This window comes from Quercus suber, unplaced genomic scaffold, assembly GCF_002906115.3.
Source record: "Quercus suber isolate HL8 unplaced genomic scaffold, Cork oak 2.0 scaffold_33, whole genome shotgun sequence".
In the NCBI taxonomy this organism is placed as follows: domain Eukaryota; kingdom Viridiplantae; phylum Streptophyta; class Magnoliopsida; order Fagales; family Fagaceae; genus Quercus; species Quercus suber.
The window spans coordinates 532,978-559,248 of NW_027069498.1; the positions used below are offsets into that span (position 1 = coordinate 532,978).

The 26,271-nt window shown below is 37.8% G+C and overlaps 1 protein-coding gene across 1 annotated transcript; it reads left to right on the top strand.

The window, feature by feature from the left end:
• The first annotated feature begins 340 nt into the window (after positions 1-340).
• LOC111982932 (chaperone protein dnaJ GFA2, mitochondrial-like) lies at positions 341-26,181 on the top strand. Its single transcript, XM_065770627.1, has 9 exons — positions 341-415; positions 1,147-1,779; positions 23,720-23,798; positions 24,212-24,303; positions 24,441-24,511; positions 24,730-24,736; positions 25,643-25,810; positions 26,007-26,063; positions 26,149-26,181. The coding sequence occupies exons 2-9, from the start codon at positions 1,711-1,713 to the stop codon at positions 26,179-26,181; spliced, it is 576 nt and encodes a 191-aa protein (XP_065626699.1). The 5' UTR covers positions 341-415; positions 1,147-1,710.
• The last annotated feature ends 90 nt before the right edge of the window (positions 26,182-26,271 follow it).

A 26,271-nucleotide genomic window follows, 5' to 3' on the forward strand; every position in this document is an offset into this window, starting at 1 on the left:
CCTCTGCCTCCAGGAGTTTAGTTTAATAAAGGACTCCTTCAGTTGTTTGTAACTGGGAGATTAGGTTGCTGCTATCTTTTGTTATTATCATTTGTTATTAGATTGTTATCTTTATCTAGGATAAGTGTTATAATTATTATCTAGTTTAGCCAAAGTTGCGGCTAAGGTAGAATAGCTGTCATTGTTATCAGTTATGGTTATTTGGTATGTATTTAAGTTGAATCATGATGAATAAGAGGCAACAAAGAATTAAACCAAAATTTCCTTTCCTTTTCCCCATTCTTGGAGATTAGTCGTCTTGAATAGACTATCCTTCTATTAATCCAACTGGGACACATCAGCATATGTACAACAAGAAGACGGTGGCGTTCCCAATGATTTTCATAATCCATTTAAAGATTTCTTCCGAGACAATGTAAGTACATTCTTTCAGAATTGTTCTATTGGTTTTAGTTTTATCGATTTGTGGCTCTATTTTGTCAGTGCTTTTATTGTATAGGTGCTGCCTTAACTCTTTTTTTTTTTCTTTGAGTGCTGCCTTCTTTAGTTTTAGTTGTACTGAAAATTTGGGCATTGCTTGTTTTGGTGCTAAACAACATTTATAGAATTCAAAAATTGTTCACACCACAAATGCTAGGGAAGCAAACTCCCACCAAGTCCGCATCTACTGCTAAGGAAAAAAAAGCAGGGGTCACATAATTGTACACAGTATCCTGTCTTTGCTTCGTGGCCTCTTGCTAATGCATTTGCCACCTGATAAGTGGTCCATCTTCACATGCTCCATTAATGCATAGAGTGCCTGCACCATAATAGTAGGGCCATGGAAAAACAAATCTTTCTGAGTTGCATCCATAAGTTCCACAACAATTTCATCATACGCTTAATCATAATTTTTTTTTTTTTTGGGATAAATACACTTAATTATAATTCTTATAAAGCCTAGTGGAAACATTATCTGCATTTGTAGTTTCGCTGTTTGTGCTAATGTCCACGGTTTGGTTTAAGGATGGGATGATGATGTATTGCAAACATTGTCTGCATTTGTAGCCTTTTTTTTTTTTTTTTTTAAGGATGCTAATTTCACCTTTGAAATCTAATGCAATATTTTAATTTGCATGCTGTGGCATTCTCTACTGTGGAGATCAGATATTCGAAGACTTCTTTGGTCGTAGACTGGGTGGTGAAGATGTCAAGGTTTGCTTGCTGTTTATGCACATATCATTTGTTTTTATGTTTTCGATTTGGTTCTTTTGACATGCATTTCATCATTGATTAATGATCACAGGAATCTCTTGAACTATCCTTTATGGAGGCTGTTCGGGGAAGCACCAAGACAGTGACATTTCAAACTCATTTGCCGTGTGAACCTTGTGGTATGGTGGTTTTTATTCACTAATCAAGTGTTTCAAATGATTCTGCAGTTTTACTGCTGGCAGATATTTTTCCAGAATTTTGGTTGTTTTGCTCTGTTTGGTTGGTAGAGTTAATTTAGTTTGGAGGAAAGGTTCCCAATGTAAGATTTTATTCTGTTTCTGGAGTTTTGCAGGTGGGCGTGGTGTTGCCCCTGGAGTCAAACCGGAAAAGTGTACTCGCTGTAAAGGTTTAGGAACGGTCAGTTTTGCTAGGAAGAAGAAACCTATACATTTTTAAGGACGATAAAAATTATTTTTACATTTTTAACTTGATGTTTTGCTGCCTATCCAGAAATCCATGCAACAGGGCCCATTTATGGTGCAGATTACTTGTCCTCAGTGTCATGGAGAACGGGAAATTGTGCCGGTATGTTGCATTTATCTGAATTTACACGCACTCATTAATGAAAATCTGAAAGTAATCAACTGAATTGCACTCTAGAAAAAAAAAAACTTCAATTTAATTTTTTCTCACTTTTCTATGGATGTTTCATAATGTCTCTTTGGAAAATACTTTTTTGGTAACATAAAAGGAATGATGGTTGACAGAATTTAAGTTATTAATTCGTGATTATTGGTTGGCATTGTTTACCTTTTCAATTGGTTTTTGGCTTCTCACATTGTTAGAAACTGAAAGAATATGGATAGACACCCAATGTGAGCATGTCCCTCTATTTGCCTCAGATTGTAACATCTAGGAGTAATAATATTAGACCGTTACACTACCCCACTAAGTCCACTATCCCACTCAATATTAATAGAGTAGTGTGTATATAAACACCAAGAATGGTACCCATTGAGCAGTGGACGAATTCTGCATTTCTCATAGTATTTATAGAGTGTTGTGAGACTCTTAGGGTGTGGGTTATGTTTGCATCACTCTAGTAGTGTGCAACACCGTTGGAGAAACGTTTTTGGTTCGTGGGTTACACAAACTGGAAATCAAAATGTGTTTAGGCCAAGAGACTGGCTCTGGACAGCGTAGAACAACCTCAAAGTTCCTGGGTGATGTCAGTTTAGGCCAAGAGAGATATGCCGAAAAAAAACCGATTATTTAAATTCCGCTACAAAGTCTATTTCTTACATTGGTATCAGAGCTTTTATAGGTTGTTCTCGATGTCATAGGTGTATATGATTAGTTCTTAATGCGTTTTATACTTCTGTGGTATGCTATGAATTTCTGTGCACCTTACATGGCCTTCAATGGCAAGTTTTGATTCTGAGCATTTCGTGCCTTGAAATTAATATATGTTGTTTATATTATATGTATCAATATCTACTTTAAGTTTCGTAGCAAATCTCTTAGTGTGTCATGAGATATAGTTTAACAAAACTTAGAACACCGAAACTTTAAGGATAAAACTGCTCTTATATGATTTTTATTTGCAAAATATGATTTCATATTATGAATTTATATGTTATAAGCTTTAAATCGGTATATGGTACGTTAAAAATGGACTTGAAATGAAGAAGATATAAAATTTTGAATTTTATGTCTGAAAACTCATGTTTTTGGCTGAAAGAAATTGAAAGGGCGAAGGTTGAAGACAACCTGCACTCCTGCACGTGTTTCACTTGCCAAAAGGGTTTTAAAAAAGAAAAAGAAAAAAAGAAAAAGGGCAGCTGTTAGGTACAAGACATCATAGCTGTGATAATTGTGTGCAGTAGGCACTTGTACAAAATCAGTTAGAGCAAATCAGTTAGAGCAAGCATCAAAGTATTGTACATTGTTAGTTGGAGTGTGTGCTGTAATAAGGTGTACCAACAGTAAGACAATAACTAGTATAAAGACTGAAATAATTGTAACAGAAGGATATAATAAGAATACATTTACTTAGCTCTCATTGAGACTAACTTGGAGGTTGATTCCCTTGAAGAATCAGTAGAGGACTAGTTCCCTCGAAGAACTACCATATTGAGTGAGTAAGAGAATTAGAGAGTGAATTATTAGGGACTCTAACATTTGGTATCAGAGCCGGTTCAACCATGGTGCAAGAAACCAGATATTCTCTGTTGAGTGACTCTGTTTCGCTGGTACAACAGAGATTGGATGATCATGCTTCTACCATGGAGATTATTTCAAGAAGATTGGAACAATTGGATAGCAATTTCAAAGGAATGCAAGCTATGATGGAAGAGAGGTTACCAGCAGTACAGCAACCAGTTAATCAAGGGGAAAGAACAAATCATCACCAAGAAAATCGATGTCCTGAAGCAGAGGTGCTGCAACAGCCTATGTGCCATCCACGACCTGAGGTTGGTGCTCTAATTCCTATTAGGTTAGAATTTCCCAGATTTAGTGGTGGTGATCCTTCTGCTTGGATTTTTAGGGTTGTGTAATTTTTTCGTTACTATGAAATACCTGAGGAAGAAAAGATCTTGAATGCTTCTTATCATCTTGATGATGAGGCATTGATATGGTTCCAAGATTGTGAAAGATCTTTGGATTCTTGGGAGACCTTTGTCAGGGCCATTCAAGTTAGATTTGGACCTTCATCATATGATGATCCCATGGAAGCTTTAACCAAGTTAAAACAGATTACTACTGTGGCTGCTTACAAGAGCCAATTCGAGTTGTTAAGTAACAGAATTAGAAACTTATCTGAGTCTCACAAGCTTAGTTGTTTTTTGAGTGGGTTAAGAGATGAAGTTAGATTGGCAGTGAGGATGCAAAGTCCAAGAACTCTGAATGCTGCCTTTGGGTTAGCTAAAATTCAAGAAGAATATTTGTCCACTTGCAAGAAGGTCTATAGGCCATTTTCTGAGTTCAGCAGAAGCAATTGGCAAGAACAACCAATGGAAAAATCTGACAGTAAGAATGAGTCTAAGGCAAGAGTTCCTATACAAAAGATTACTTCAACGCAAATGGAAGAAAGAAGAAAAAAAGGGCTGTGTTACTATTGTGATGAGAAATGGCAGCCCAGACACAAGTGTAAAGGTCTGAAGCTGTTCATGATAGAAGAAGTGCAAGAGGTTAATGAAGTTGAAGTTGTCGAAGTTGGGGATAATGCAAACTTTCAGTTGGATCAAGCTGATATTACTTTATATGCTCTGTTGGGTAGCCCTTCACTAGGAACTATGAGGGTTTTGGGTCAAATTAAAGGGCATTGGGTTGTGATACTTTTGGATACTGGAAGTTCTCATAATTTTCTTGATTTTGTGTTGGTGAAAACCTTGCAATTGGCTATAGATACTACAAGGATTTTGGAGGTTAGGGTGGCTAATGGGGAATTGATCAGAACTAAGGGTGAATGTAAAGATTTGTTGATCAAAATGCAAGGCACAGACTTCTTGGTAGATCTGCATGTTTTATCATTGGGGGGTTGTGATGTGGTTTTAGGCACCCAATGGTTAAGTACACTAGGTCTGATCAGTTAGGATTTTAAACAATTGGAGATGGAGTTCTTGCATCAAGGTTCGAAGGTGTGGCTGCAAGGCATCAAGCCCACAGGTTCAGTCATACAAGATGGAGATCAATTTCTTAAACAATCAAATCAGAAGGGGCTGCTTCTGCAAATTGTGTCACAACAGCCACTGGAGTCATCTGCACAGCACCTCCTTCCACCAGAGGTGCAGTCCTTGCTGGAGGACTTTGCTGTGGTTTTTGAGGAACCAAAAGGCTTACCACCATGTAGAGGACATGAGCACCAGATTGTTCTCAAGCCAGGCACTCAACCAATATGTCAGAGACCATACAGGTACCTTTTTATCAGAAATCAGAGATTGAGAATATTGTTACAGACTTACTTAACTCTGGTTCTATTAGAAATAGCCAAAGTCCATTTGCATCTCCTGTTTTATTAGTAAGGAAAGCAGATGGTAGTTGGAGAATGTGTATGGATTATAGAGCTCTCAATAAAGATACAGTGAAGGATAAGTTTCCTATTCCCGTGGTGGATGAGCTATTGGATGAACTAAGTGGTGCTTGGGTATTCTCTAAGTTAGATTTGAGATTGGGTTATCATCAAATTCGAATGAAAGAGGAGGATATTGAGAAGACAACATTTAGAACTCATGAAGGCCATTATGAATTTTTAGTTATGCCCTTTGGGTTAACTAATGCTCCTTCAACCTTTCAATCTCTCATGAATGATGTATTCAAACCATTTCTTAGGAAGTTTGTGTTAGTGTTTTTTGATGATATACTAGTGTATAGTCCTGATTTGAGTTCTCATGTCTTGCATCTCCAAACTGTTTTACAAGCTTTACTAAACAATAAGCTTTTTGCCAAAAGAAGCAAATGTGCCTTTGCATGTTCTGAAGTTGAGTACTTAGGCCATATTATTTCTGGAGAAGGGGTGCAGATAGATTCTAAGAAGACAGCAGCCATGTTAGATTGGCCTATTCCTAAGACTGTGAAGTCCTTGAGGGGTTTCCTTGGTTTAACTGGATATTATAGGAAGTTTATTAGACATTATGGTCTTATTGCTGCCCCACTTACTGCTTTACTCAAGAAAGATGCATTTGAGTGGAATGAGAAGGCTGATTTGGCATTCCAAAATCTTAAAGAGGCTGTGTCTCATCCTCCAGTCCTTGCCTTACCAGATTTTTCTCAGCCATTCTTGGTAGAATGTGATGCTTCAAGTTATGGTATTGGAGCTGTGTTAATGCAAGCCAGTCGCCCAATTGCTTTCCATAGTCAAGCCTTGAAAGGCAGGAGCATTCATTTATCCACTTATGAGAAGGAGTTACTTGCTTTGGCTACAGCAGTAAAGAAATGGAGACCATACCTATTGGGTAAACCATTTGTGATTAAAACAGACCATCAAAGTTTGAAACATTTGTTGGAGCAAAGAATTGGAACTCCTATGCAACAGAAATGGATCACTAAGTTGCTGGGATACTCTTTTGTTATTGCCTATAAGAAAGGGAAGGAAAATGTGGTAGCTGATGCCTTATCTAGGAAACCGGGGAGTGAGAACATTGATGAACAACAGGAACTTTCCGAGGCTGTTAGCAGTTTGTTTTGTATTGACTTCCAAGCTGATTCCAATAGCTGTTTGTTTCTCATTTCCTTTCCTACTCCTACTTGGATTGAAGAGCTTAAGGCTAGTTATCATGGAGATGCAAAAGTCCAACAGATTTTGCAGTCCATTGCTGGCAGTTCTGAAGCTTCTGGCAGGTTCAGTTTGCAGAATGGTTTGTTGCTCTACAATGGTAGAATTTTTCTGGGCAGCAACTGCAGTTTGAAGTCTAAAGTGTTGAGCTTGGTGCATGACAGTCCTTTAGGTGGGCACTCAGGCTATTTGAAAACCTTTCATAGAGCCAAAAGGGATTGGTTTTGGTGGGGAATGAAACAAGATTTAAAGGACTATATTAAATGTTGTGATATATGCCAGAGAATCAAGCATGAAACCAGTAGGCCTGCTGGTCTTTTACAACCCTTGGCTATTCCTCATACTCCTTGGACCTCTATTAGTATGGATTTTGTGGAAGGATTGCCCAAATCTCAAAAACAGGATGTTGTGCTTGTGGTAGTGGATAGACTTACTAAGTTTGTTCATTTCATCCCTTTATCCCATCCCTATACAGCTGCTAAGGTTGCTTCTTTGTTCATGCAACACATATTCAAGTTACATGGGATGCCTAACTCTATAGTTAGTGACAGGGACCCTATCTTTACTTCTAGGTTTTGGGAGGAATTATTTCGATTGCAAGGGGTTGAGTTGGCTATGTCATCTGCCTATCACCCTCAATCTGATGGCCAGACAGAGGTGGTCAACAAAAGCCTTGAGCAGTATCTCAGAGCCTTTGCAGGAGACAAACCTAAGCAATGGGTGGAGTGGTTGCCTCTAGCTGAGTTTTGGTTTAATACCAACTATCATACAGCTACTAAACTTACTCCCTTTGAAGCTCTTTATGGGTTTCAACCACCCACACTTTTGGATTATATTCCTGGACTCACTAAGGCTGCTGTTGTTGAGGAGTATTTGCAGAATAGACAGCAGATTTTAAGTCTTCTCAAGACTAATTTAGTTGCTGCTCAGGACAGAATGAAACTTCAGGCTGACAAGCATAGAGTGGAGAGACACTTTGAGGTGGGGGATTGGGTTTTCCTCAAGTTGCAGCCCTTTAAACAGTAGACCATTCGATTAAAGAAGGTTGGGAAATTGGCACCTAAGTTCTTTGGCCCTTTTCAAGTTCTGCAGAAGATTGGTTCTGTTGCTTATAAGCTGGACTTACCTCCAAATTCATGCATTCACCCTGTTTTTCACGTCTCATGCTTGAAGGCTAAGCTTGGTCAGCACATCTCTCCTCTTCCTACACTACCACCAGTGGATTACCAGGGTCACTTATCTCCAGAACCAGTTGCAATATTGCAGCAAAGATCAGTCCAGTTACGGAGGCAGAGACAGGTTACTGAGGTTCTCGTGCAGTGGGATGGCTCTTCACCAGATGATGCTACTTGGGAGCTCCTTCACAGGCTGTAGCACCAATTCCCTCACCTTGTGGGCAAGGTTCTTTAAAAGGGGAGGGTAATGTTAGGTACAAGACATCATAGCTGTGATAATTGTGTGCAGTAGGCACTTGTACAAAATCAGTTAGAGCAAATCAGTTAGAGCAAGCATCAAAGTATTGTACATTGTTAGTTGGTGTGTGTGCTGTAATAAGGTGTACCAACAGTAAGACAATAACTAGTATAAAGACTGAAATAATTGTAACAGAAGGATATAATAAGAATACATTTACTTAGCTCTCATTGAGACTAACTTGGAGGTTGATTCCCTCAAAGAATCAGTGGAGGACTAGTTCCCTCGAAGAACTACCATATTGAGTGAGTAAGAGAATTAGAGAGTGAATTACTAGGGACTCTAACAGCAGCCTGCACATCACGTGGGCGAGAGAGATAGCAAATAAAATAAAATAAAATAAAATAAGGTCCCACAATATTTTACTACCTAAATTAATTTGTATTTGCTCAGATACCTTTAGCATAAACTGTACAGTGGGCCACGTTGATGCCTATAAAGCCCGTTTCACCGTTATTATAAATAAATAAATAAAATATGAAAGAAGAAGAAGATGGTGGGGCCATAAATTTTCTTTTGGCTTAAGAGGTTTTTGTTGTTTGTTCTGAATTACTCTTATTCCTGTAGCATGACAGGTGAATAGTATTTTTAGTTTAAATATCAGGACGATTCATTATTCTTAAATTTAAAGGGTTGTTGCAATTTACTAATGATAATGCTGCTCTTTATTGGTGGTGTATATATTTTTTAAGAAATATTTAATGATATGAAATAGAAATATTTAATGATATGAAATTAATTGATTCCTTAAATTTTTTAATTTCGTTATTATTTCTTAGTGAAATATGGTATTAAAAATATTTACACAACGTTAAATATCATATTTAACATGACAAAGAAATTATTATTTCTTAGTGAAATAATGAGATGCCTATATGAATTGTTCTCATGAGTTTAAATTGTGATAGCTTGTTTGGCTTAATAGTTAATTGATAATATTGGTAAATTGTTTGGCTTAATAGTTAATTGATAATATTGGTAAATTAATTTTAATACATATATTTTGTAAATATGTTTAGAATTGAAATATGGAATAGTGGGAGTATGGTTGAGTTGCGTTATCTCTCATACATAATTTTGCACGAATTGATTAAAATTAAGCTTTGTAATAAACACTAGTGGCGCAAGAGATGATTAGGAAGCTTAGCAAATTTTCGATCTTGCGACGTGTGTTAATTATCTAAGTTTATTTTAGATCGAACGTCAAAATTTTTGAAATGTGTGTGTAATGTCCTATTTATGAAATTTTGTAGTGAAATGGCTTCTAAAGGTATAGTTGCTAATCTCAATAAAGGAAAGAAATTGGATGGTGAAAATTACAATATTTGGCACTGCAAAATCCAGTATGTGCTGAATGAGCAAGAAGTCCTAGAGACTCTTAACTCATTCGTTGAGTAAACTCGATGAGGGAAGCACTGAGCAACACCAACATGATCTTGCTGCCTATGAAAGTTGGCGCAAGAAGGATTTGTGTGCGCACTTTACAATGTTAAGCAGCATGCACTATGACTTGATTGGTGAGTTTGAGCAATATACAACTGCACAAGACATGTGGAAAGCTCTAAAACTAAGATATGGTGGGACATCAGCCACTAGACTGCGTGGCTTAACAATGAAATTTGATTCATATAAGATGCGCTCTGAACATATGATGAAGCAGCATCTTAGGGCGATGTCCTCCATGATTCGAGAGCTCAAATCAGCTGGAAACAATCTTACTGATAAACAACAAGTCCAGGCAGTGATTCATTCACTACCAAGTTCATGGGAGACGATGTGTCAAAATTTGACACACAATGAGAACATCAAAACATTTGATGATGTGGCTCGTCACTTGGAACTTGAAGCTGAGCGCCTTGAAGCAACCAAGCCGATTAGTTCTGTGCACATGGCTGAGACTAGCTCGCGTAAGGCATCTAGGCCTAAACGCAAGCAACCTGATTACGCTCCTGGACAAGAGAGACCTAATGGGCCGCCTTCTAAAAAGGCTAAGTTTGTCAAGCGCAATACTAGAGGAAAACGCGTAAAGAAAGACAAGTCTAAGTTAACTTGTTATAATTGTGGAAAGAAATGACATTTTGCTCGTGAATGCACTGAGCCAAAAAAGACTCAGCGGCAAGAGAACATGTAGCGAGAGATAGAGCGGGATTTGTGGAGTACCGCCGGATTCCTGTTGGCAGTAGAGACATCAAGGTGGGAAATGGAGCTAGCGTGGAGGTACTTGGAATTGGTACCTACAAGCTAGAATTGTGAGGTGGTCGCACTCTTTTACTCCATGACGTACTGTATGCTCCAGAGATCCGTAGGAATTTACTTTCCGTAGTTACTTTGTTAAGACTTGGTTTCCGGTTTATTTTTTAGAATAATTATGTTTTATTGCATTTGGGAACAGTTTATTATGGCTGTGGTTTTATTTCAAATGGTTTTTTAATTTTGGATATTGAATATTATAATAATGATAGTTTAGTTTTTTTGACTTCATCTGATAATGCTTCTGATAATTCAAGTATATGGCATGCTAGGCTTGTCCATATAGGGCAAGAGAGGATGACTAGGTTAGCTAGAGAAGGCCTTATGGGCAATCTCGCTAAGGTGACTTTGTCCACATGTGAACATTGTCTTGTGGGAAAGTCAAAAAGAAAACCATTTGGAAAAGCCACAAGGGCATCTTTTCCATTGCAACTAATCCATTCTGGCATATGTGGTCTAATGAATGTGAGGGCAAGGCATGGAGGTTTCTACTTTATCACATTTATAGATGACTTTACACGCTACGGTCATGTCTATTTGATTTCTCACAAGTCTGAGGCTTTGGATTGCTTTAGACGATACATGATATTGGTTGAGAATTAATTAGACAAGAGCATTAAGGCTCTCAGAACTGATCGTGGGCGTGAGTATCTATCTGAGCAATTTAAGGAGCTTTGTGATGAAAAGGGAATTACAAGGCAGTTAACGATGCCTTATACACCGCAACAAAATGGTGTGGCGGAAAGGAGAAATCGAACACTGCTAGAGATGGTTAGGTCAATGATGGCGCAAGCTAACCTACCGATTTCGTATTGGGGGGATGCACTTTTGACTGCAGCCTATATACTTAACCTAGTGCTCTCCAAATCAGTATCTTCCACACCTTATGAACTATGGACCGGCAAGAAACCTGACTTGAATAACTTGCGGCCATGGGGTTCAACAAGTTATGTTCACAATACTTCTCATAGATATGGGAAGTTAGGGCCTAGAGGAAAGAAGTGTATCTTTATAAGATATTCTGAGCATTCCAAAGGCTATGTGTTGATAGGTGAACAAACAGATGGAAGTGTGATTGAATTGGAGTCATGTGATGTTGATTTCATTGAAAGTGAATTCCCTAACATAGGTGAGGTTGAAAAGAACTTGACTCTTTATGAAATGATGGATCAAGAGATAGGCACCCCAAATAGACTAGTAGAGGAGAAGGAAGAAATTCCTGAAACTCCTAGAGACAGTGGGAACAACTCACAACCTAGTGGGAGCACACCACTAGAAGTTGATCCACAACAACCTCAGCCTCGTAGAAGCAACCGTGGTAATGTTCCTCATCATCGTTTTGAGATTGAGGGGGAAGCTTTCATGATTGCTTCACAAGATGATGATGAGCCAAGAACTATGCAAGAGGCTCTTTCATCTTCTGTTAGTGATGAGTGGATGAAAGTAATGAATGATGAAATGGAGTCTATGATCAGGTCTGGGATCTGGTAGACCTACCGTTAGGGCGTAAAGCAATTGGGAACAAATAGGTTCTTAAAATCAAACGCAAGGCGGATGGGTCAATAGAAAGGTATAAAGCTCGATTAGTGGCGAAAGGATACACTCAAAAGGAGGGTGTTGACTACGAGGAAACCTTTTCTCCAGTTGTGAGGTTTGCCTCTGTTCGACTCATTCTGGCTATTGTTGCAAACTTGAACTTGGAATTATACCAAATCGACGTTAAGACAGCTTTTCTCAATGGAGAACTAGATGAAGAAATCTATATGGATTAACCTATTGGCTTTGTGACCAAAGGTCAAGAGCACAAATTGTGCAAACTTAAGCGATCCATAAATGGTTTAAAGCAATCATCTAGACAGTGGTATCTGAGATTTCATCGAGCTTTTCTATCGAATGGGTTTACGATGATCGAAGAAGATCACTATGTCTAAGTAAAACAATCCAAGGGAAGTTTCATTATTTTGTCATTGTATGTCGATGACATATTATTAGCCGGTAATGACATGGAGATGATTATTGCCACAAAAGGGTGGTTGTCCTCTAACTTTGAGATGAAGGACATGGGTGAGGCAGATTATATTCTAGGGGTTAATCCTTAGGGATCGCTCAAAGAAACTTTTAGGCTTATCACAACAAACCTACATTAAGAAAGTTCTTGAGTGCTTCCAAATGCATAATTGCAAACCCATAGATACTCCAGTTGCCAAAAATGAGAGCCTAAGCCTTGATATGTGTCCTAAGACTTAAGATGAAAAAGAAAAGATGGCACGTGATCCTTATGCTAATGCAGTTGGAAGCTTGATGTATGCAATGATGTGTACTCGGCCTGATATATGTTATGCTGTTGGATTAGTCAGTAGATTTCAATCTAATCCAGGACTTGCTCATTGGAAAGCTGTCAAGAGGATTTTAAGGTATCTAAAAGGGACAGCGGACTACGTCCTTTGTTATCAAGGTTCAGATTTGCGTATGATTGGCTATAGTGATGCTGATTGGGGCAGTGACCTAGATGAACGCAAATCTACATCTAGATATGCTTTCTTGCTAAATAATGGCGCCATCACTTGGAGTAGAAAGAACCAACCCTATATAACATTATCAACTATGGAAGCAAAGTATGTAGAATGTTCAATAGCTGTTCAAGAAGCAGTTTGGTTGGGAGGTTCTTTCAGAATCTTGAGGTTATTAAGGATGCCTCGGATCCCATTACGGTACATTGTGATAGCAGGGCAGCACTTGCCTATGCTAAAGATTCTAAGTATCATGGTAGAACCAAACACATTGATATACGATATCACTACATTCGAGACATGGTTGCTCACAATGAGGTGGTTCTAAAACACATTTCTACAAGCCTCATGATTGCTGATCCTCTTACAAAGCCTATAGGAAGGGATGTCTTTCAGGCTCATGTTAGGAGTTTAGGGCTACGTAGAATATGATGATATGTTGTTTTTAGTTACCATTTATTGTACTATTTCAGAATATTTTGTTTTAAATACATATGATGTTATTCAATTAATAATATGTATGTTTACACACACATATACCATATGATGAGTTCTGTGGTATAAAAGGTATGTCGACAGGCTTAGGTTGTCTCACTCACACGAGCGATCACCTCTGGCACTTGAGTAGTGAGCAGAGATGAGACATTGTGTCATTCAATGCTTATGTAGCATATATAGATGGTTGACACAAACAGATGTCGCCTTAGTTGGGACTAAGATGAGGTCTATAATATATTTATCTTGATTAGACTGTACATGGATAGCCCATGATCCATGTAGCCTGTGGTTAGCCAGATGCGAGACCTTATTTAATGCCTGAGGTGGTAAGCGAATAAAGGACTTAAGTTAGGCGCTTGAGTTGCGACTAGACTAAGATTTGTATGGTGTATTGAGTTAAGACATACGCTCTTACTTAAGAGAACTCCACCGTAGCATGTATTTCATACTACATGTGCTTGCTCGACCAAAAGCGGAGGTGAGAGAATAAATCCTTGCTTCTCCACCGTGTGAGTCCCATGGATCTTTCATAAGATCCTACTTATACCCTTGTTACTTTTGACTATGTCATGAAGCTGAGATTTTGATGTCTGCTACTTTGGCATGTTACCTATGGCCATGTTGGATTCGGTCTAAAGGGACATTGTTGGGAAAGCGATTGGACCAAAGTTGAAGGACATGAGTGCAAAGGGAAGACTATTTTTTGTAACACATCCTTATATTTGTACTCATTGTCGACAGGTTATAGCGCTTATGGTAGCGAAATAATCGTGAGTTCATTTAGATAGTTATGATGGATCAAGCATAAGTCTGAGTATTACACTCAAGAGGGGTTAGAGATGCTTGATTCGATATGTGTATATATGTCTAGGGCATAATGAGATACTTTAGGGATGTTGCTGTGCTAGTCTTGGTATAAGATTTAGTATAGTGTTCCCAAATATGTTTTTTTTTTAAGTGTGTTCGGCGGTCACACAACCTATTTGCCAGTATGAACACACTGAGAAACACATTGAGAGATGGATAATAGGGCCATGCTTATAGTGGATGAGTGGAAGATGTTAGAAACTGAAAGAATATGGACAGACACCCAATGTAAGCATGTCCCTCTATTTTCCTCAGATTGTAACATCTAGGAGTAATGGTAATAGACTGTTACACTACCCCACTAAGTCCACTATCTCACTCAATATTAACGGAGTGGTGTGTATATAAACACCAAGAATGGTACCCATTGAACAGTGGACGAATTCTGCATTTCTCATAGCGTTTATAGAGTGTTGTGAGGCTCTTAGGTTGTGGGTTATGTTTGCATGACTCTAGTAGTGTGCAACACCGTTAGAGAAACGTTTTTGGTTCGTAGGTTATATAAACTGGAAATCAAAACGTGTTTGGATAGCTGGTCTGTGTGGAGGCTGGCTCTGGACAGCGTAGAACGACCTCAAAGTTCCTGGGTGATCGTCGGTTTAGGCCAAGAAAGGTATGCCGAAAAAAAACCAATTATTTAAATTTTGCTGCAAAGTCTATTTCTTACACACACAGATGTATAATATAATTGGTCTGTCCTTGTGCATTATGATAGGCCACAAACTGAATGACCCCTTGTGATTAAACCAATTAATTAATTAGCCAAGTTATTAATTAATTAATTTAACATGCAAACGTGTGGTAGCACAAACAAATCACCAATAAACTAATTATGCAGCGGAAATTAAATGACACGGTGATTTGTTTACGAATGGGGAAAACCCTTACGGCAAAAACCCCACCGGGTGATTTTCAGGTCACCACTCCCGAAACTCTACTATTATCACAACAAGCGGTTACAAGTAAAGGAATCCCAAGTACCTTACCAACCTACAGTTGAACCCTTACTCCAATACCTAATTGGACTTATTCTGTAGTGACAGTTCCCCCTTTTTGTTGCACGGCTCCCAAGTACGTGACTAACTAATGCGCGGATCCCAGTACGCGACTTCAATACCAACTGAAAGAGAGGTTGGCTGCAAAGTTCTTCAGTTCATCCTACACGATGAAGATCAACAAGATGCTTGATCACAAAACTCAAAGGTGCAAATACACAGCAACTTCTTCAAAAGAGATGAACTAGGGCAAGAACTTTGTCTTTGGTCACAATTTGCTTCAACAGAGTTTTCTCAATGCTTGTGCAACTTGTGAACTGTTTGACGGTCCTAAAAAAAATCCTTTTATATGTTTAGGGTTAGGAGAAAAGAAGGCCCAAAGACACATTCACGGATCCCAAGAAATCGATCAGAATTCTAAATTTCTTAAATCTCGACAAATAGGAGGTGTCGAGAAGCTGTCGAGCAGGTGTCAAGCTTACAGGCTTGAGACAGCTTTCTTAAGCTCGATAGATGCAACTGTCGAGCTAGTTGTCGAGCCAGCTGTCGAGCTTTAATGAATTTGTACTATCAGCTTGTTTTCTTGGACAGACTTGATGACTTCAACACTTGATCTTGAAACCTTGTTTCTTAAAATATTAAAAACACCTAGAACTACCCAATTATAAGTAAAGTGCGTTTTGTCAAAAGATTAGCGAATTACATAAAAGAATGACATATGTTCTTAACAAGTGAAACACATATGTCCTAACAATCTCCCCATTTGGCAATCCGTGACAAAACCACAACAAAAAAAATGAACATATAAGAGAAGTCATAAATCACTCAACTCATATTTACTTGTTGAATACAATAAAATCTATCCTAACACAAACCCTTGAAAAACTTTGTAAGAAAAGAGTTTATGGCAAGTAGACTTTGACAACCTGTATTTCTGAAACACTTTAAACAAAACTCATCAAGGCATCTTGTGTGAAACAGAAATAATAGATTGCATACAAATATAAGAAACATGTGTATAAAGATAGAGAAGAAACAACACATGTAGAGATAGGTGAAAGAAACATACATCCACATATAATGAATATAAATACAAGGTATGTAAAACTGGTCACAAGACCTCATATACAAGAACAATGTATCTAAAAGGTAAGAAAAGAAAAGATACATCATATCCTCACTACATCCCTCAAGTATCAACAGTATCAACACTCCCCCTTACAAAAAATGTCCTAGACTAACTCTCCCCCTAAGATGACTACTCTCATATCCTAAAACTACTCCTCCTTTTTGTCACGAGTGACAAAGGGTAGAGTGTCAAGTAGACATCTCATCAGTAGAGTTAGCATCTCCATCATCATCATCATCCTTGTCGTCATCATCCTCAAAATCAAAAGCTGCTGGAGGAGGTGGGGAAGGAGTAGCCTTAGGAGCAAAACCACCTATGGTCGCTTGCCGTCGTGCAATACGACCAACACGAATATTCACCTGATACAACTCAGTGGAGAGTGTATCGAGACGAGCATCCATGCGCTGCAACTTTGCCATGATGTCTCCAAGTGAAACATCGCTCATAGAGGAAGAAGGAGCTGATGTAGAATGAGCAGATCCGGATGGAGCTGAACGGGAGAGAGGAGTGGAATCCGGCTGTCTCGACCTAAACTAAGCCTCACTATGTTTTACGATAGCGGCATCTATGACACACATGAAAGTGAAATGGTCAGACACGGGAAAAGGAATGGAAAAATGGCGTAGAATCCTCGTGATAGCAGAAGGAAAGACGAGCTTATCACGGGTCGCCGCATCCAAATGAACATCTATAATAGACAAAATGAAATGAGAAGGAAAATCTATGATAAGATGCTCAAGGAGGGATAACAAAAATTGAGCACGAGGCTCTGTGATGGAGTTGTAGTGAGAAAGCGAATGGAGTACAAAAGTCATCACCATGTTTAAGAATCTAGGACCTTTAGCAAAGGCCGACATGATGTGTACTGACGCTCACCCCATTCCGAAGGGCGCTCACAGAAAGCAGATATGAGCTCATCCTTGGACACAGTCCTAAGACGATCACAAGAAAGATAGTCAGGAAACTCTATCCTAGGAACCCAAAGCACATTTGCAACAAGCTGCGGTGTGACAGGGATGCGCGTACCTCGAACGCGAGTGAAAAAGAGAGGTACTGAACGATCAATCCCGTGCATGTTGGAGTAAAACTCCTGAATGAGCATGAGAGGACATGTGACTGGGACGTCACACTGTGACTCCCATCCTCTACTGTGAATGACAGAGGGAAGGTCAGTGTCGGCGAAGTCCGCCAAAATGACTTGGCATTCCGAATAAACACCTCGTCTAGAAAAGTTCTCCAAAAATGCCTTGTAGGCATCATCATCACGGAACCGAAGATTACGATGAGCAGAATCAGAAGATGAAGAAGCTCTAAAACGCAGAGGGTTCCGAGCTGGAGTAGATTTACGCTTAGGTGCCATAGACACTACTAACGTAAACAGAATGAGAGAGAGAGAGAAAGAAAAAGACAATCAGAAAAGTCCCAAAGCAATTCAAATATATCAAATATGTTGAATAGAAAGTACGTATGCATGGGGATGCATGAATATGTGACATGCAAAAGAAATTTCATCATGGGCTCAGCCCAATCCAAACCTACCAGCACACAAACATAGTACACACATCTAAATGCATGAAAATACCATTCTAATGCAAATGTGATGCAATGCATGAGACTTTGAACACATTTAAATGAAAACACATCCCAAAATTTCAAGAAAAACACATTAATTTTGAAAAACCCCAAAATTTTTCAAAAACCCCAAAACCTAAGATTCAAAACATGAAATGCATGAAGAATGAAGGAAAAAGAGATCATACCAAGTGATTTGAAGCAAGGAAGAGCCGAAAATCACGTGGGTTGAAGGTTTTGAGAGAGAAAACTAAGTTTGGGAGGTGAACAGTCGCTTACAGATCGAGAGAGATCGAGAAATGAGAACCAGATCGCGAACAGAGCTTATATAGGAACCTCAGTAAATCTCGACAGATGAGGTATCGAGAGGTGTCGAGCCATCTGTCGAGGAAGGTGTCGAGAAAAATGCATGTCGACAGCTACAGGTGTCGAGGAGGTGTCGAGGAACGAACACCAGAACAAAGAACAGAAGCTCGATCGATCCACCAAGTGTCGAGAAGGTATCGAGGAGACAGAAACTTTCTCGATCGATCCACTAGGTGTCCAGGAGGTATCGAGATTGCGATAAAGAAAAGCTTGAGAAGCTCGACAAATAGCAAGGTATCGAGGAGGTGTCGAGCTTGCTTTTTAAAACAGTTTTTCAATAAGTGAAAAACACAGACATGAATGCAATCCAACATGTACCTCAATCAATGATCCAATCAGCATATTAAGCTCTCAAAATCATCTCTCATCAAACATTTTAAGCACATGAATCCTCAGAAACACATACACACACTAAACAAGTCTAACCAAATTTATTTTTCAAAAACAAGTCAAGACAGTTTAGTGAGTATACATTAGCACATGTGAACACTTGTGATGGCCAAATCACATTGTACCTGCACATGTAACAAGAGTAGCAAAGAATATTGCGTGTTGTGTGTGAAAAACATCACAAGATTGCATATGTGTATACATGTTATGACGAACTGAGATATGAAAAAATAACTTTAACTCACACACAATCATAACTTTTTGATGGGGACTATCACCTTTGAGGTACATCCTATAACTCCCACATCTCCTAGAAAACACGCTTGCAATCATTTTAAAGCATTTTTTATCTTTTTGCTTTTTATTTTCTTTGCATATTTTCTTTTAAGCATATCATGCATGGGCATATAAGAGAGAGAAAAGAAATACCCAACATGTTAAGCATAGACATTACACTTTTGCTATGCCGAAGCATACGAATGTCTTTGACACTGCACTTTTGCTATGCCGAGCATACAGGTGTCTATGACACTGCACTTTTGCTATGCCGAAGCATACAGGTGTCATATTATGATTGGGGAGCAACAGTGGTGAGATGATTATTTATACATTTCTCTTAGGATTTTCTAGTCCTACCCGTCAAAAAGAGTGATATGAATGTTAAGTTCAAGAGATGACTTAATCTTACTCATCACAAATAAGAGCCACAAAGCTCACTTGCTTAGTTATGCATAGAGATGCTCATCTAAGTTACAAATGATACAAAATTTAGAAGACTTTGTTTCAATGGCCATCCAAGGTACACAAGTACCAATGTACACAAAACACACACTGTTTTTGTATTTTTCAATTTTTCAATTTTTTTTTTTTAATTTTTATATCAAAAACAAAATAAACAAAACTGAAAATGAACAAACAAAAACATGTTATCAAAGCAAAGTATAAAACTAGACTGACTAAAAAAAAAATGCAAAACACACAAGTAATGCAACAATAAAAAACAAGAAGATAGAAGAAAGTGATAAAATCACTTCGAGTTCTTTTTCTTCCACACCTTGGAAGAACCTTTCCTTTGATTGAATCCTTGAACCGGCGGTGAGGGGGAAGAATTTAAACCATTTAAGTTCGAAAGGAACATGAGGGCTTTTAGAAGATCTCCAAGAGGAGCAAGAGAGGATTGAAGCTAATTTTGGCTTCCAAATGCTATCATGCCGTTGCTCTGTTGAGTGGCTAGACACTTGTAGCAATTTGGTCGAGTATGACCGGCAGCTCCACAATTATGATAGAGATGCTGCTTCTTCTGTTTTGGCTTTTGAGAGTTAGCCTTCTTAGCCCTAGGGTTTTTAATATCTTTCTTATCCTGTTTAGGGGGTGCTCCTAAGATAGATTTACCCTTGTCTAGGTTCTCACTAGCTAATTCAGTTTTAACATCAGTGTTTTCAATTTCAGTATTATTAGCAGGAGAAACAAAAACAGTAGCACTAGTAGAAGCAGTATTAGAGGAAGAAAGACCATATCCTAAACTTGTTCGATCTGAAGCAGATTTTTGATTGCTAAGCATCTCATCAAGCTTTGCACTTGAAGTCCTTTCCAATTGAGCTTTGACTTGAAACAGTTCCACTTCAAGCTTCTTGGTCTTCTCAGCCAAGAAATTGTTCTCAAACCTCAGTGCACCAATTGTTTGATTAGCTTCATCAAACTTTGTGGAAAGCTCTTCACGATCAAGTTCCACATCACTGAGCTTTTTGGTGGCTAGCCTATACAGTTTCTCATGCTTCTCAAAGAGCTTGTATAGTTTCTCATAGGCTGAATGGATATCATCTTGATCATCCATCTTCTTACATTTAGAGTCCACCAATTCTTCTTCTTCTTCCATTTCATCAACAATCCCTTTAGTAGGATTGACTGTGGCAGTGAAGGCATTTAAGATTCCATCATCCTCATTATTGGAATCATCTTCAGACTCAGTGTCACTCAAGGTTGCAGCAAGTGCCTTACTCTTCCTAATGCTCTTGAGATATGTGGGGCATTCATGCTTCATGTGACCGAATCCATGACATCCAAAGTACTTTGGTCCTGCAGGAACAGTGTACTAACCGCTATCCTTAGCATCATTTTTCCCTTTGTCTTGCCCCTTAGACTAAAAGGAACTGGATTGTCTGTGGTCCTTATTGAAGCTCCTTCCATTGGCATTCTTCACAAACTTCTTGAACTGCCTTGTAACGTAGGACTTTATCTTGGAATCTTCATCATCGAAAGACTCATCTGTGTCACTGCTCTTTGCCTTTAAGGCCATGCTCTTGCCTTTACCAGTCTTGCCAATTCTGGTCAACCCTAGCTCATAGGTCTGCGAATTTCCAACCAGCTCAATCAAAGGAATCTTATCAATATCATTTGATTCTTCTATTGCCGTAATCTTGGCAGGGAATCTCTCGGGTAGAGATCTGAGTACTTTCCTTACAATCTTGGGTTCAGGAAAGGTTTCTCCAAGATTGAAGGCTGAGTTCACTATGTCCTTGAGCTTGGCATAGAACTTATCGAACGACTCATCCTCCTCCATCTTTATTTCTTCAAAGCTTGTAGTGAGCCTCTGAAGTTTTGAATCCTTGACAGCCTTTGTACCCTCATAGGTTGTCTAAAGGATGGTTCATGCTTCCTTTGCAGTTTCAGTAGAGGATATTTTCTTGAATTCCTCATTGGTGATTGTGCTAAATAGGGCATTCAACGCTTTGTTGTTGAAGTTTTCCGCCTTGATCTTGGCTTCATCGCAATCGGCCGACGCTTCCTTTGGCTTGGTCCAGCCAATTTCTACAGCTTGCCACACCTTCTCATCTAAAGACTGCAAGAAAGCTCTCATGCGTACTTTCCAGTATGCATAGTTAGTGCCATCAAATAAATGAGGTATGATTAATAACTGTCCTCTATCCATGACAAACAGGAGTCAATGGATCAACACAGTAAATATTAAACCTAATCAAAGTGTGCTTACTCTGATACCACTTGATAGGCCACAAACTGAATGACCCATTGTGATTAAACCAATTAATTAATTAGTCAAGTTATTAATTAATCAATTTAACATGCAAACGCGAGGTAGCACAAACAAATCACTAATAAACTAATTATGCAGCGGAAATTAAATGACACGATGATTTATTTACGAATAGGGAAAACCCTTACGGCAAAAATCCCACCGGGTGATTTTCAGGTCACCACTCCCGAAACTCCACTATTATCACAACAAGCGGTTACAAGTAAAGAAATTCCAAGTACCTTACCAACCTACAGTTGAACCCTTACCCCAATACCCAATTGGACTTGTTCTGTAGTGACAGTTCCCCCTTTTTGTTGCACAGCTCCCAAGTACGTGATTAACCAATGCACGGATCCCAGTACACGACTTCAATACCAACTGAAAGAGAGGTTGGCTGCAAAGTTCTTCAGTTCATCCTACACGATGAAGATCAAGAAGATGCTTGGTCACAAAACCCAAATGTGCAAATACACAGCAACTTCTTCAGAAGAAATGAAGTAGGGCAAGAGCTTCATCTCTGGTCACAATTTGCTTCAACAAAGTTTTCTCAATGCTTGTGCAACTTGTGAACTGTTTGACGACCCTAATCAAAGTGTGCCTGCTCTGATACCACTTAATAGACCACAAACTGAATGACCCCTTGCGATTAAACCAATTAATTAATTAGCCAAGTTATTAATTAATCAATTTAACATGCAAACGCGTGGTAGCACAAACAAATCACCAATAAACTAGTTATGCAGCGGAAATTAAATGACACGGTGATTTGTTCACAAATGGAGAAAACCCTTACGGCAAAAACCCCACCGGGTGATTTTCAGGTCACCACTCCCGAAACTCCACTATTATCACAACAAGCGGTTACAAGTAAAAGAATCCCAAGTACCTTACCAGCCTACAGTTGAACCTTTACCCCAATACCCAATTGGACTTGTTCTGTAGTGACAGTTCCCCCTTTTTGTTGCACGGCTCCCAAGTACGTGATTAACCAATGCGCGGATCCCAATACGCGACTTCAATTCCAACTGAAAGAGAGGTTGGCTGCAAAGTTCTTCAGTTCATCCTACACGATGAAGATCAAGAAGATGCTTGGTCACAAAACCCAAAGGTGCAAATACACAGCAACTTCTTCAAAAGAGATGAACTAGGGCAAGAACTTCTTCTCTGGTCACAATTTGCTTCAACAGAGTTTTCTCAATGCTTGTGCAACTTGTGAACTGTTTGACGATCCTAAAAATAATCCTTTTATATGTCTAAGATTAGGAGAAAAGAAGACCAAAAGACACATTCACGGATCCCAAAAAATCAGATCAGAATTCTGAATTTCTTAAATCTCGATAGATAGGAGGTGTCAAGAAGCTGTCGAGCAGGTGTTGAGCTTACGGGCTTGAGATAGCTTTCTTAAGCTCAATAGATACAGTTGTCGAGCTTTAATGAATTTGCGCTATCGGCTTGTTTTCTTGGACAGACTTGATGACTTCAACACTTGATCTTGAAATCTTGTTTCTTGAAGTATTAAAAACACCTAGAACTACCCAATTACAAGTAAAGTGCGTTTTGTTAAAGGATTAGCCAATTACATAAAAGAATGACATATGTTCTTAACAAGTGAAACACATATGTCCTAACACATTGTTCTACAATTTTATAAGTCAAAGCCCCCATCTATATTTCTGTTAAATCATTATTTTATTTTATTTTATTTATAGAACCTTTGAATCAAATTTTAAAGCTCACTTTTTTTTTTTTGATGAGTATAAAAGCTCATTTTTTAAGAAGTGATCAACAATTGTAGACATATTTGTTTTAGCCTTCTCATGCTGAATTACTGGACGTGCTAATTGCATTTATACGTTTTGGGTTCTAGGGAAATTCAGGGATAGCTTTTAGATGTGGGGCTCATCTGCAGGTGAAGTTGATTCTAGTGTGAAACTTTTTGCGGTTTAATCCGTGTACTGTACATGAATCTCAATGACTTTATTACTCATTGATATTAAGTGGTTTCTTCACTTCCATTTGTGTTGATTATGTATGATGGTTGGTGCAAAATTTACTATATTATATATTTCTATCCCTATTGTTTTTTTTTACTGGTTTGTTATATTAGAGATAAATTGTTCATGGTTTTTCTAAGTCTCTAATACCAGTTAATTTTTTTTTCCACAGCCTAAGTATATTTACAAGTCGTGCAAAGGAAGGCAAGTTGTATTAGAAACGAAGTCAGTCAAGCTTAATATCGTGCCAGGTATTTCTTTTTTCATTTTAGGATTTTACTTCTTTTTTTTCTTTTTCTTTTTTTTTCTTTTTTTTTTTTTTTTTTTTTTTGTCTCTGGTGGTTGCGTTGCTAAAATTTCGTGCTGTTGTCAGGCTATTCTTATCCTAGCTTGGTGTAGAATAAATTCCTCTGCTACTGAGTCTAATGCATGATCTTATCAATTCAGGCCTTAAAATTTGTATATGGTTTGTTAGGATATAGTAGAGTAGGGATTTGGGAATGAAATGGCTGGGTTTGCAGGCTTTATTTTATAATTACAGGTATGTTTGCATCAGGTAGCAAAAATCAGATTTCTTTTTTTAAGCTTTAAGAAGAAAAGAAAAATAATCGGTTTTGTATAAGCTAGTTTTTATAGATGCTTGACTCTCCTTTGCCATTTGCAGGAGTAGATAATGATGAGACCATAAAGGTGAGTAGAAGTGGTGGAGCAGATCCTGATGGAAATCAACCTGGTGATCTTTATATTGTCATTAAGGTAACTATATATATATATATATATATATTTTTTTTTTTTTGTTTAGTCATCATTTGTTTATTTTTAGTGGGTACTTCACTGCTTGGATGCCTTCCCCCAAACCCCTAAACTGTAAAATATCATTTGCTTCTCTGCAGGTTCGCGAAGATCCTGTTTTCCGAAGAGAAGGTGCTGACATAAATGTAGACGCTGTTTTGAGTATTACTAGGTAATGCTTTCCAATGTCTTCATTTTGTTTGTATCGGTGGCCTGTAGTGCATGGATGTCTTGAACAGTGCGTTGTATGAGATTTTTGAATAAAATAGCTATTGTGTTTAGCGTTAGGAAATATTAATTGCATTCAGGTCTTTGCTGAGAAAAAGCTAAATGCCTAAGCTAAAATTATCTTTGACTTTATTCTGAATTTTTACGCTTTGTTTATTTTAGCATTAACGTTTTCTAAAAAATGAGTCATTTTTCAAAGAGCATTTTTTGGAAAGACCTTGAAAATGATCGCTTGCAAACGTTTTCTTGTGTTTGGTATGCATAAAATTTTTATAACATTTCTTGTATATTTTAAAATATGTGTATTATTTAAACCAACTAATGTAATCAATATAAATAAAAAACCAAGAATGAATTTGGTTTTCATACTAAAATTTTGACAATAAATACAATAAAAAGTTGTTGTTCAATTTTTATGATCTCTACCAATCATCTTGCTCATATATATAGACAGTAATTCTCATAATTCAAAATAACCATAAGCTCCATTGTAAATAGTTCAAAATGCCACATAGGCCAAATACTTTAACCTACAAAATAATCTAGTACAAATAGTTTGATAAATATCAAAATGCCAAATTGTTCAAATTGACAATCCAAATTCTAACAAAATGCACCTACATAATCAAAATTGGCTTAAATAGTTGTCAAAGAAGTTCTATAGTTGTTGTTTACGAAGCTTGTCATTTTTCAACATTAATGTATAAGTATAACTTACAGTTATTAGATATTGGACTGATGGGCAATTTAGTAATCTGTAATTATGAAGTGAATAGAGGTTAAACTTAAATGTCAGACACATGGGAAACTGACTTGGAGATGCATATATATTTTTAACATGTATTTGTGGATGATTGAATCAACATTTTTGGAGGTCAGCCTATTTTCTGACCTGTGTACAGAAACATCTCAAATAGTATATATACCCACAATTTACTTCTTCTCACTATGTATACCAGGACGAAGATTTGAAATGGACTAAGAGTATGGTGATAAAAACGATAAGAACTAACACTTGAAAATGTGGAAAATTATCTTTATAGAAGATTTTCCAACGAGTTTTTGAGTTTTGTAGATGAATTCCAAGAAGTCACCTGTTATGCTGTTTCTTAACACCTCCTCAGTCAGCCTGTTAGCAATTGAGGAAGAAGGTTTTAGGGACTGTAGGTTGATTATGGTTTCAAAAAGATGGAATATAAAGCTAAAGATAGATGTTCTTAAAGATACATTCAGGAATTTTCTGGTAGCAGAAAATTTTAGGTACTTTTTGATTTGTTTCTATATTTATTAGGTCACTAAAAGCGATTAGAGGAATGATAAAAATAATTGAATTACTTTTTTTCCGTTAATAGAATCTTTATTACTTATCAAAAAAAAAAAAAAAAACTTTTATTTTTGATCTAGTTATTTAATTTGTTTTTGATTTTATTGGATTGCAGGCAATTTTGGGGAGAACAATCCAAGTCCCAACTCTCACAGGAGATGTAGTCCTCAAGGTTTGTTTATTGTTTATATATGATTAGTACTTGTGCAATGGGAAAATTTCATTTATGACTGTTTTCTTTGTTGAGATTCTGTCAGTTCATTTGGACTTTACTCATGCAACTCATGTGATGTGACTTGATTATTGCACTTGACCCCCACATGGGACGGTAACCGGATCAATTAATAATGAGACCTGGTTTGTTTGTTGAGGTTCTTTCA